We start from the raw sequence: 12,075 nt of genomic DNA, 5'->3' as shown, positions 1-12,075 counted from the left end.
ACCGGGAACGCGGGCGCCTGCTCCGCAGCGGGCCCCGTGCCGCTCGGGGGCCGGGATTAACCATAGCCAACACTGACCTACAAGCTTCCTCTGCTGGGGCTCCCAGGGCCCGGGGGTGGGGGGAGCCCTGTGGTGGGTGCCGCGGAAGACAGACAGGGAGTGGGGCTGTGGGGAGCAGAGAAGGCACTGGACTAGACTCGGGGGGCTGCCTGGATGGTGGATGGAGGGATGCTCCCGGTGAAGGCGCAGCCCAGCGGCTCAGGAGGAGGGAGGTGGCATGGACTATCCTGGGAACCTCTCCATTGTCCACACGAGGGGCTGGAGCTCGGGGTGAAGCGTGTGCCTAGAGGTGAGGCTGGAGACCCCGTGAAGCAAGGCCAGACCGTCCGGACCTCGCTTCCCCTCCAGAGGCGGGACTGCACTGAGGGCAGCGGGGCCAGGGCAGGGCCTGGCCGCTGAGGACAGGGTCAGATGGGCACACCAGGGAGCAGGGGATGGGGAAGGCTTGTTACCAGGGCTCAGTGAAGAAGGGGGGGCTCCACGACTGGGCTGCCGGGAAGGGGTGCTTAGGACGGGCAGTGGGGCTCTGCAGGGCTGTGGAGGGAAAGAAGGGCGCAAAATTACTTCTTGCGTGAATTTGGGGACACCCTTTATATATTAGTGTCACAGCCAAAGGGCACTAAGGCTAGGATTCTCCATACGTAAAAGGAAGCTTCTAGCAAATATTCCCAACCTTTGTCTCAGAGGCAAACTATCATTTTACTCTGGAACATAGTTAAACATTTCCAGGGGGGAGGAGAAAGGTTTCACTATGTTTATCACGTGGCTATGTAGGCAAATCTACCAGAGAGGAGGGAACGAACTCTACTCTTCTGAAATATCTTTGGACTCTACATCTTAGAGAGATATTATGCGAATATCCCCGCCATGCTCTTTTCTCATGTGTGTGGCTGGCTGGGTGGTGTGTGTGTGTGTGTGTGTGTGTTAGGAGGACGCAGAGGGTGCCCGCGGTGTGGACAGTTCTGTGGGGTCAGGTCCTGTCCGCACTGCTTCCCCCAGGTGTGGCCCTCCAGCCCCAGCTGGCCAGTGTCACCTTTGCCACCAACAACCCCACCCTGAGCACCGTGGCCCTGGAGAAACCGCTCTGCATGTTCGACAGCACAGAGGCCCTCAACGGCACCTATGAAATCTACCTCTACGTCCTGCTCGACTCGGGTGAGGGCCCTGCTCGCCTCCGGCCACGGCCACAGCCACGCTGAACGGGTCTGACCTGTCCACGGGGCGTGGGGGGGACAGGTGGAGGGGTGCTCCCTCCCTGTGAGGAAACCACCCCCGCACCTCACCAGCCTGCACTGTGTCTGCCTGAGCCAGCGCAGGGCTGGGCCCTGAGGGACACCCTGTGTGGGGGGAGTTATGACAGCACCGGCCTCCGAGCACCCACCGCCTCATGCAGGTGCCCGGCGCCCCGGAGAGCTGGTATTTACGGCTGCCCTTGAGCAGCAGGGTTTGGGCTGCACGGGTCCACTTCGACGCAGATTTTTTTCAGCAAATACTGTAACTGCATTTTTTCTTACGACAGGTCCTTTCTCTTACTGTATTATAAGAATACAGTCTGGAACCCATATACATACACAGGAAATGTTAACTACTGTTGATGTTATTGATAAGGCTTCCCTCCACAGAAGGCTATTGGTTAAGTTCCGGGAGTCGAAAGTGATATGCAGATTCCCCCTGTGCCCCCGCCCCCACCCCATCGTTCAGGCATCACATGTAGTAGGTTGCCCATCACAGAGCAAAGAATGAAGGCTCCGAGGGGCCGAGGGACTCACTGGGGCCGCCGGGGCGGACAGCGAACCCAGGCCCTGGTCCTCAGGCCCCGCTCTCCCCAGGCGGCTCCAGGTCGGCGTTTCCCAGCGAACCTGCTGGCTCCGGTCCAGCCTTCCCTGGTCACCAAGGAACCCAGTGACCACCTCGTACATTTCTAGCAACCAGCCGCTTACAGCACCTCACCCAGGTCATCAACTTCACTTTTTTAAAAAATATTTTATTGATTTTTCACAGAGAAGAAGCGAGAGGGACAGAGAGCTAGAAATATTGATGAGAAAGATCGATCAGCTGCCTCCTGCACGCCCCCTACTGGGGATGTGCCCGCAACCCAGGTACATGCCCTTGACCGGAATCGAACCTGGGACCCTTCAGTCCGCAGGCCAACGCTCTATCCACTGAGCCAGACCGGTTCGGCATCAACTTCACTTTTCCTGCGAACACTGATTGGCCGCCTGCCTGGGCCCGCGCTGTGGGCTGGTGGGCATTTCCCTCCCAGTTCCCAGGCCTCATCACCCGCTGGTCAGGAGGAGACCGAGGGCCGGTCAGGTCTGGCTGCTCCCCCTGAACCTGTGGCCCTCCTTTTCCCTTTCACACAGGCAGAATCCAGGGCTCTCCGCAAGGAAGCGACAGTGGCTGTTGGGTGGGAGGCTTACAGGGCTGTGCCAGGAGCGGGTGCATGAGAGCTGCACACAGGCCGGCACCTCCATTGCACAGGGAGCCCTGAGGGTGGGGACTGAGCCTGTGTGTGCCTGCGACCCAGGGCCCAGCACAGCGCTGGCTCAGAGGGTGCTTGGGGGGCGTTTGATGAATGAGTGACTGAGCTGGGGTGGCTGGTACCTCACTCCCGGCACCACCCCACAGCCAGCTCCAGGAACGCCTCCGTGCAGGACGGTGCCCACACCCCGCTCAGCTCCACGTTCCAGCAGACGGCAGGAGGGAGGACCGGCCCCTACAAGGCCGCGGTCTTTGAGCTGACCCCCTGCAGCGACCTGCCCAGCCTGGACGCCGTGGGGGACGTGGCCCGGGCCTCGGAGATCCTGAATGCATACCTGATCAGAGTGGGCGACAATGGGGCCTGCCTGTCGGACCCTAACTTCCAGGGCCTCTGCAACCCGCCCCTATTGGCGGCCACGGAGTACAGGTGGGTGTGGGCGCCTGCGCGAGCCAGCCGTTGTGCCCCAGCCCCGCCTGACTCGGGAAGACCCTGAGCTGGTGAAGTGTGAGAGGCCACATGTCTGAAGAGCCTACTATGTGCCAAGACCATCTCGGGTCCCAGAAGGGCCCCCACTTGGCTTGAAATTCTTAATTTTGTAACAAGTGTCCTGAGTTATGCACCTGGTCCCGGCCCATTACCCAGTGGCAGTCGCCCACACAACCCCCTGCACTTGACGGGGAAGGACATTGTGGTCCAGAGCGGGAGGGAGCCACCTGGTGGAAAGCTGGGGCCCAGCATGACCTGGAGGCCTGGCTGAAGCTTCGCCAGCTCCCAGCCCACCCTCTGCTTTTCCTGCCGCCCTCTGGAGCACCTGGTGGGCCACCCCACCACAGTGGGTCCCTCAGCTATGCCCACAGGTAGGGGCTCAGCCCTGACCCATGGCCAGGGGGCTTATCTGGAGCCAAAGCCTCTCTTATTACCATGGAGATGCCTAGGTTGGGGTCTCCGTACCTTCCAGGCTTCACGTGGGGGCCAGGCCATCACTCACCTGCCATCCTCGCCTCTCCCTTCCTTTGGCCCCCTCAGGCCTCCCTCCCTGCTGACCTAGACCTCTCCCTCCTCCTGGATCGCAAAGCTCGCCACCTGGGGACACGTCTGTGTCCCAGCCTCTTCCAACCTGGAGAAGTGGGGGTTAGAAATTTAAGTCTTATTTTTGCTTCTTTACATGTTGAGCTAGAGGCTGTCAATTTCTTAGTTCTCAGAACATCCATCATTTTAAACTGACCTTCAGTCGGCTATGGGCATTTTGTACTGTAGCTCCTGATCTGCCTTTAGGATTCTAATGCTGGGTGGGGTTTTCTTCATGTAAAATGTAGGCCTTATCCCAGAGCCGTGGGCGTGGGAATGGATATTATTATTCAAGCCCCGTTTGTGGGACCAACGGCCAGGCTGGGAGCAGTGGAACGCAAAAGTGCAAGGAGGACGAAGGGTCAGCACTCATCAGATACACTACATGCGCTATGTATGCCAAGAGGAGCAGAGGGGCTCCCGGAGGGAGAGTCTGGAGGGGACCCCCGATGCCGAGGGCTGCCTGGAGGAGGTGGCACCTGAGCTCAGGAAAGGGTCCCGGCAGTGATATGCAGCGAAGGTGCTGATGCAAAGCCCAGCTCCGCCCTGTTGCCCAGAGCCCACCGGTGGCCGCCGGGATTGCCATCTAGAAGTCCCCGCTCTGCCCCCCACTCCAGCCACCCTAATCCCTCCCACCTCCAGGTGGCCGGGCTCACAGGATGGATGGAAGTCATCCGAGCTCCGTCTCCTTTCAGGTTCAAGTACGTCCTCGTCAATATGTCCTCGGGCTTGGTGCAGGACCAGACCCTGTGGTCGGACCCCATCCGAACCAGCCGGAGTGAGTGGTGGGAGTGGGCGGGGGCGGGCGGGAGTGGATGGTGGTGTGTGGGGGAGGTTCCTCAAGGGAGCCTGGGAAAGCAGACTTGGGCTGTCACTCTGAAAACGCTCCCAGACACAGGCAGGCCGTTGGGTGATGAGGAAAATGCATTTTAAAACAACTGAGTCTTCCCCTGGACACTGTTCGACACTGGCCAGCGCAGGGGGAGCCCTGGGCATCTGCTCCATCGCCCAGGGCCCTCTGCTTCGCCTTTAATAGCTTGTAATCTGCATCCCACCCACCTCACCCGAAGGCTGCAGGCCTGTGTAACTGAAAGTTATGCACAGAGACAGTTAAAAGAGGGAGAGCCCGGCCAGTGTGGCTCAGCGGTTGAGCATCAACCTGTGAACCAGGAGGTCCTGGTTCGATTCCCGTTCAGGGCACATGCCCGGGTTGCGGGCTCCAGCCCCAGTAGAGGCTGTGCAGGAGGCAGCCGATCCATGATTCTCTCTCATCACTGATGTTTCTATCTCTCCCTCTCCTTTCCTCTCTGAAGTCAATAAAAAAATATTTTTACAAAAAGGAAGAAGAGACCAGACACACTCAAGAGAAAGTTGGGAATTGGGATGTGGGGACAAGCACCTCAAGGCAGGGGGAGACAGTCCCGGAACTGGGTCCCCCTCGTCCCTGGGACCTGCTGCCACCAGGGCTGGGAAGACGCTGTGCATCCTGGGAGGGCTGGCTGAGGGTGCAGCGTCTGGGGAGTCATGGGCCTGTGTCCTGCTAGTCACCCCGTACTCGGCGATTGACACGTGGCCGGGCCGGCGGAGCGGCGGCATGATCGTCATCACGTCCATCCTGGGCTCCCTGCCCTTCTTCCTGCTGCTGGGCTTTGCCGGTGCCATCGTCCTGAGCCTCGTGTGAGTACCCACGGCTGGAGGCAGGACTCGGGACATGCGGACACGCTCCCCTGGGAGGGTCCTCTGAGGCAGGGGCAGCCCAGCAGGCAAGGGAGCCGCCTTCCACCCTGGGCGGGTGGGGCCTGGGGGTGGGGGGCTGAGTCCTGGGGCTCCCAGGGTCAGGGTCAGCCTGGTGGGAGGGGTTTGCGGGCAGATGCCAGGTCTGACACCTACTAATGCACAAGCTTGGGCACATATCCTACCTCTGGTGCCTGAGGATCCCCTTCCGCAGAATGCAGATACTAATAGATATGTTTCTATCTCTCCCTTGAAGGTCACGTGAGAGGTTGTGAAGGTCACGTGAGATAATCCCTAGTCTTCAAGGAATCGCCCAGGAGCTGAACAAGTAGTGCATTTTGTTGTCATTGTAATCCATCCAACTGCAGTCCAGGTGGGGAAACTGAGGCCTGAGGGAGAAGGGTGGCCCAAGGTCCCACAGCCAGTCAACACAGGCGGGACCAGAGCCCAGTCCCCTGACTTCACTCCCAGCCCTGATGTGTGTCTGTTTGGGTCAGACTCATTCTCCAGGGGACCTGCAGCAGCCATCAGGGCCACCTGGTGGCAGACAGGTGTGCGCACAGCCCATTGTTCCGGGGAGGATTGAGCAGGGGGGGTGAATCAGGGCAGGAGCAGGTGCTGCGGGAACCGGAGGCGGGCAGGGCAGATCCTGCCTGTGTTGTAGGCAGGAAGGGCACCTGGTGTCTGACTATGGGTCAGACCAGTCCTGGGTTCGGCAACTTCTGTACTCGGGCTCTGGCTAGGAACGAATTCAGAGCCAAGACCCAAACTGTAGGAGAACATCCCTCTATATAAAAGCCTAATATGCAAAGTGTCCCCTCGGGAGGTGGACCTTCGACTGGGAGTCCCGGAGTCCGGGAGTTTGCTTGCTCGCTATGATGTGTGCTGACCACCAGGGGGTGATGTGGAACAATGAAAGGCCCCGGCCAGCAGCTACTGGGCCAGCAGGGGAGGACAGTTAGGGGCAATCAGGCTGGCAGGGGAATGGTTAGGGGGTGATCAGGCTGGCAGGCAGGCAAGCAATTGGAAGCCAGCAGTCCCGGATAGTGAGAGGGATGTCCGACTGCCCATTTAGGCCGATCCCACCGGGGGTCCAGGTCCCCACTGATTGACTGGCCGGCACCCAGGCAGGGTCATTAGTCAGTGCAGCTGGTCCTGAGGCAGCCAAGGTGTCACCTGTCTGGTTTTGCTGCTTTTGCAGCTGAGGCCCAGATGTTATCTCTAGGGAGGAAAGGTCAGGTGGTCTAAACCATGTGACCTGTGCTATGATTCGGGAGAAAAAGTCACCCTGGGGGTGAGGTCCCACCTTACAGTTGTCACTGGGGCTTTCCAACGTGGTGACCTCTATACCTGGCCCATCGTCCTTGCTCTGCTCCCGTCTGTCTGGCTGCCCAGCACACCTGGCGCACCAGGCGGGGCTCCTGTAGGGAGGGACAGCAGGAGCCCTCTCTCCTCAGGACAGGTGGATGGAGGTCACACGCAGGTGCTGCTCAGAGCGAGGGAGCCCTGGGGCTGTGGAGGTCCAGAGGGTGCCTGTCCAGGGGGAGTGGGCAGCAGATGGGACAGCTCGCTGGAGTAGGTGAAATAGTGGGCAGGTGGAAACCAGCCAGGCAGGAAAAGATGTGGGAGGGTCCGGGGTGGGGATGGGGCTGTGAACTTGAAAATCAAGTTGCCTTCTGACATTTAAATGAATAAAAACACAGCGCTAGCCGGTTTGGCTCAGTGCATAGGGCGTCGGCCTGCAGACTGAAGGGTCCTGGGTTTGATTCCCAGTCAGGGTTGCAGGCTTGATCCCCAGTAAGGGGCGTGCAGGAGGCAGCTGACCAATGATTCTCTCTCATCGTTGATGTTTCTCTCTCTCCCTCTCTAAAATCAATAAAAATATATTTTTAAAATTAATTAATAAAAACACAAATAATAGATGAGATTAGCCTGGGAGCAGTCAGGATGTGGTGATGCCCCTCCCTCCCTTGGGGCGACGCCCTAATCTGGCCCCAAGGCCCTGTTACGACTTTAGCCTGATTCTTTCCTTTGTCCCTGCTATCATCTCTGGCTCCAGCTGCACAGAGCTTGTCACCTTTGCCCCAGACCCCCAGCCATTCCTATCATTGCCCAAAATGCCTTCCTGTACCCTCACTCTTCTCCTTTAGGGCCCGGTGAACTGCCGCCTCCTCCAGGAAGCCCCCCTGTGGCTCCCACCCGGAATTGTCCATTTTGTCTGGTCATTGCTGTGGTCTGTCTCCCTCTACAATCCTAGCTCTTTAGGGACAGGGGCAATGGCCTCCAGTGTCCAGCTCAAGATAAAACCTGTAGGCTGTTCACTTAGTTCCAAAAGGGTGACCCTTTCCTTATCCCAGGACGTGGCCCACAGTGAGTGCTCAGGAGAGACTGGTCGACTGAACGAACACATGAGACGTAAGACGGCATCTGTGAAAGCAGTGTCTCAGCAGGCAGGCCCCTGAGCAGCTCACGGGGTTCGGGCTTGCTCTGCACCCCTAACCCTGGCTCTCTCCATCCTCTCCGTCAGGGACATGGGCGGTTCTGACGGGGAAATCACACACGACTCCCAGATCACACAGGAGGCCGCCCCCAAGTCCCTGGGCACCTTGGAGCCTTCGTACGCCGCTGTGAACCGGGGGCTGCAGCTGGACAGGGCCGAGGTGTATGGCGGCAAGCTCCCGGACTGAGCCCCAGCGGGTGCGCACAGCGGCCTCAGGGCTCCACGCAGCCAGGGTCACCCCTGGCCCCACCCACGGCGGAGCAGGGCCAGGGGTCCAACTGCAGGAGCAATTTTGATAAATTCTTCCCAAGAATTTGAGTTCAATAAATATTTACAGAAAGAGTGAGCCGATCAATGAATGAATGCACGTGTATTGAGCACGTGGATTGTGTCTCTCAAGGGCGTGGTGGGGGGACTGATTTTCACTCAAAGCCAGGGCGGAGTCAGGGCTGTGGGAACGTGGCCGTCCACCCTCGCCTGTGAGAGGAAAGCCAGCCCCTCTGTGACCGCCGTTAGGGCCCGTGAGCTGGGCTGTGTGCACAGCGATTGGGTGTTGTTTGGGTTTGCGGATGCGAGGTACTGGAACCCTGGAACCGAAATGAGTCCTGGGTGCAGCCCTGCTGGTAACTCACCCTGTTACCTCCGCACTCATCTCTTTCTCTCTGGACTCAGTTTCCTCATCTGTGAAATGGGCTGATGTAAACGATTAACTTCAAGGCCTTGCAAGCCTGGGCTCCTTCACAGCTTTCCGATCCCAGTGGGAGGACAGCAGAGGCTGCAGGACACAGAGGAGGGTGTCAAGGTCACTCAGGAGTGAAGAGTCTCTCCAGTCCCGGGTCTCTGCTCAGATGATTCAATTCTGTCTTCTGAGCCAGGTAGCAGGCCCGCTTCCCGTCGTGGAAAGAGAAGAGGTTTGTCAGAGCGGGGTGGTTAGAGCAGGAGCACAGCCCAGCAGGCTGACGGGTGCTCTGGGGGGCATGCGGGGTGCTGCGGGGGCACACACGCACAAGAGGGACCCCCAAGCTGCAAAGGCAGGCAGCAGAGGCCGGGAGAAGGAGCCTGGGGGCTGGGAGGGGCCTGGAGAAGCCAGAGCAGTTGTGGGTCAGTCCGGGTGGTGGGAGCCACAGGAGCCACGGGAGTGAGTCCCTGGGCCCGGGAGCAGGCGGAAGGAATGGTGGGTGCTGTGCCCAGACCACCTACTGGCTCCTCCAGTCCATCCTGTAGGCCCAGGAGGCTGGCCTGGGCACTGACACTCCCTTCCCATCCCAGGCCCCTCCCCAGAGCCCCCCCAGCTCTCCCAGAGACCCCGCAGCAGAGGGAGGCGGCACTTCTCCAGGTCGGCCCTGGTTAAACACGCATGCGAGCTTGCCTTCTGCTTACAGCATGCCCGTGTTCGTTTTATGTTTTAAATGGAGGCGAGAGTCGCAGGACATACAATTACCCATTTAAAGTGACAATTCGGTGGCATTTAGCACATTCTCAATGCTGTGTAGCCGCCATCGCTGTCTAGTTCCAGAACCGATTCCTCACTCCTAGCGGTTCCTCCCCTTTTCCTCCCCCACCAATGGGACCCTGTATGTCAGCTCGCATTATTATTATTATTTTTTAGCCTCATCTGAGGATGTTTTTCTATTGGTTTTTAGAGAGAGTGGAGGGGGGGCAGAGAGAGAAACATTGATGTGAGAGAGACACTTGGGTTCTTTGCCTCCCATTCACCCTGGGGCTGAGGGCTGAAACCCACTTACATGCCCTTCGGTCGGGCCAGTGCTCTAACCATAGAGCACACGGGCCAGGCTCACCCCTCATTATTGTTCCTTGCATTTCTTATGGTTCCAGGGGCCTCATATACAGCATATAAATACATATTGTGACATATTTATGCATTCCAGTTCTCTATTATATGTTTTGAAATTTTATTTGCTATTTTTTCACATCACTTCATATTATTATTATTATTATTTAACAATTTCTTATTTTTTAAAAACAATTTCTTAGTGAAATGCCCTTTTGTTCTTTCATTTTTCTCTTTCATGGATCCATGTTCTTTGGAAGCTTGTTTAGACCCAGTGAATGGCCTTTCAGGCTTCCTCCACATGCATAGAAGTCACTTTTTTGAATAATAAGAGTTCTAGGTCTCAGGGAGGGAGGGCATCAGGATGTTAGAGATGCTTGGGCGGGGCGTGGCCAAAATGAGGCTGGAACCACAGGTCTAGACCAGTGGTCGGCAAACTGTGGCTCTCAAGCCACATGCGGCTCTTTGGCCTCTTGAGTGTGGCCAGGAAGTTTCAATCATACCATACGTGTGCGCCCGCACGTGGTATTTTGTGGAAGAGCCACACTCGAGGGGCCGTGGTTTGCCGACCACTGACTGGTCTAGACTGACTGAAGGGCAGGTTAAGGGTCGGATCCTTTTCTGTGATACCTCCCCTGTTCCCGGCTCAGCACGTGCCATCAGAGGGCAGCACACCAGCCGGGCCTTCCCTCGCTCGCTGGCTCGCAGGGGCAGGGCTGTGTTGGAAGCCCTGGGCCTGGCGAGATCCCGCAGGGGTGTGACACAGACAAGGCAGAGCTCAGAGCCCTCAGCCTCGGGGCCTGGCAGTGGGGACCCGAAGGCAGGAAGAACTCACCGGGAAGCCCACCCTCACCTCCAGCTCCCTGGGTGACCCCCTGACCCTGGCATCTGTTGGCTTCCTCAGTCCCAGAACCTCGCTGCCACCGAGACTCAGTGTCCCCTAACCCCCCCCCGTTTTTTTTGCCGACTTCCAAGCAGCTGTATCCAGTCTTCGCAGAAGGAGCCAAGCTGGCGGGCGTCGGGTGGAGGTGCTGGGCTGGCTGCTGAAGCGTCTAATCATAACCGCCCCCAGGAGCCATTTCTGCAGCTCCTGCCCAGGTGCCGAGAGGCGCCTCCTCGCCGTGGCTGAGAGGGCGGCCCTCCGGAGTTGGGCTCCCCCCGCCACCCAGATGCTGCTTCCCTTCCTCCCACCAGGCAGCCGCCCCGGCTCATCTCCGTCGCCAGGCTGTGAGACTTGGGGCAAGGTCACCACTCTGGGCTCCCCTGGCTTCATGGGGCCGCTTCCCGTTTGGGGTTATTCCAAATAGAGCCGCTGTGAACAGCCCATCCCCCTGTGGGCACTGCTTTCACTTCTCTTTTTAAAAAAATGTTTTTATTGATTTTTTAGAGAGGAAGGAAGAGGGATAGAGATAGCAACACTGAGCCAAACGGGCCAGGGCCTGACTCATTTTTAAAAAAAAACTGCCAAATTGTTTCCCAACGTGATTGTATCATTAAAAACAACAACTTGGCTTTGAAGTGATCATCGATTCCAAGGAAATTGCAGAAAATGTGCAGGGGGGTTGGTGTAGCCTTTAGCCGGCCTCCTTACCGTTAACAGCTCCTATAGCCACAGCTTCACTGCAGCACAGCCAGGAGCCGGCGCCCGTCCGCCCACAGCGCTCCCTAGTTCCGTTCCCAAACACGCGTGTGTTTCTATGCAGTCTTCTCGCCGCTGTAGGTTGTGTCATCACCACCGTCAAGGGCAGGACTGGCCGTTCACCACAGGCTCGTGGCCGATGGAGCCCACAACCCGGGCCTGTGCCCTGACGAGGAATGGAACCAGTGGCCTTGGTTCATAGGTCAACGCCCAACCACTGAGCCACACCAGCCAAGCTGCTTTCACTTCTCCTGGGTAAATACCCAGGTGTGGGATGACTTGGTTGTATGGTATGTGTATGATTCATTTTAATTTTATTTCGACAGAGAGAAACATCCAGGTGAGAGTGAAACACTGATCGGCTGCCTCCTACCTCCCCGCCCCCTACCCCCCACCCTCCCACCAGGGATTAGCCCACAACCGAATTGAACTGGTGACCGGCCTCTTGGTCATGGGATGATGCCCAGACGAGCCAGGGCGGCTGGCTCTTCTTTTTTTTATTTTAAATATCCATTGATTTTTTGAGAGAGTGGAAGAGAGAGGGAAAGACAGAGAGAAACATCAATGTGAGAGAAACACATCGATTGGTTGCATCCTGCATGAGCCCCGACCAGGGCCCGGGGGGGAGGAGCCCAATAACGAAGGTACACGTCTTTAAGTGGAATTGAACCTGGGACCTTTTGGTCCGCAGGCAACACTCTATCCACTGAGCCAAACCAGGTAAGGCAACTAAGGGTTCTGCTTTATATTTTCCATCCCAATATTAGAATTTGGTTAAAATTTCTACTTAAAACCATATT

The 12,075-nt window shown here is 57.6% G+C and overlaps 1 protein-coding gene across 1 annotated transcript in view; it reads left to right on the top strand.

Moving 5' to 3' along the window:
• The window catches only part of UPK3A (uroplakin 3A), a 23,498-nt gene extending 15,284 nt beyond the window's left edge, over positions 1–8,214 (top strand). The window contains exons 4-8 of the mRNA XM_015570739.1: positions 1,060–1,215; positions 2,689–2,968; positions 4,306–4,388; positions 5,155–5,287; positions 7,872–8,214. Of these exons, the coding sequence (XP_015426225.1) occupies positions 1,060–1,215; positions 2,689–2,968; positions 4,306–4,388; positions 5,155–5,287; positions 7,872–8,031 (812 nt within the window). The 3' untranslated portion in view covers positions 8,032–8,214. The remainder of the gene's footprint in view (positions 1–1,059; positions 1,216–2,688; positions 2,969–4,305; positions 4,389–5,154; positions 5,288–7,871) is intronic.
• Positions 8,215–12,075: the final 3,861 nt, after the last annotated feature.

Source organism: Myotis davidii, unplaced genomic scaffold, assembly GCF_000327345.1.
Source record: "Myotis davidii unplaced genomic scaffold, ASM32734v1 scaffold67, whole genome shotgun sequence".
NCBI classification, from domain to species: domain Eukaryota; kingdom Metazoa; phylum Chordata; class Mammalia; order Chiroptera; family Vespertilionidae; genus Myotis; species Myotis davidii.
The sequence above is the reverse complement of the archived record's forward strand: the minus strand, read 5'-3'. Positions and strand labels throughout refer to the sequence as shown.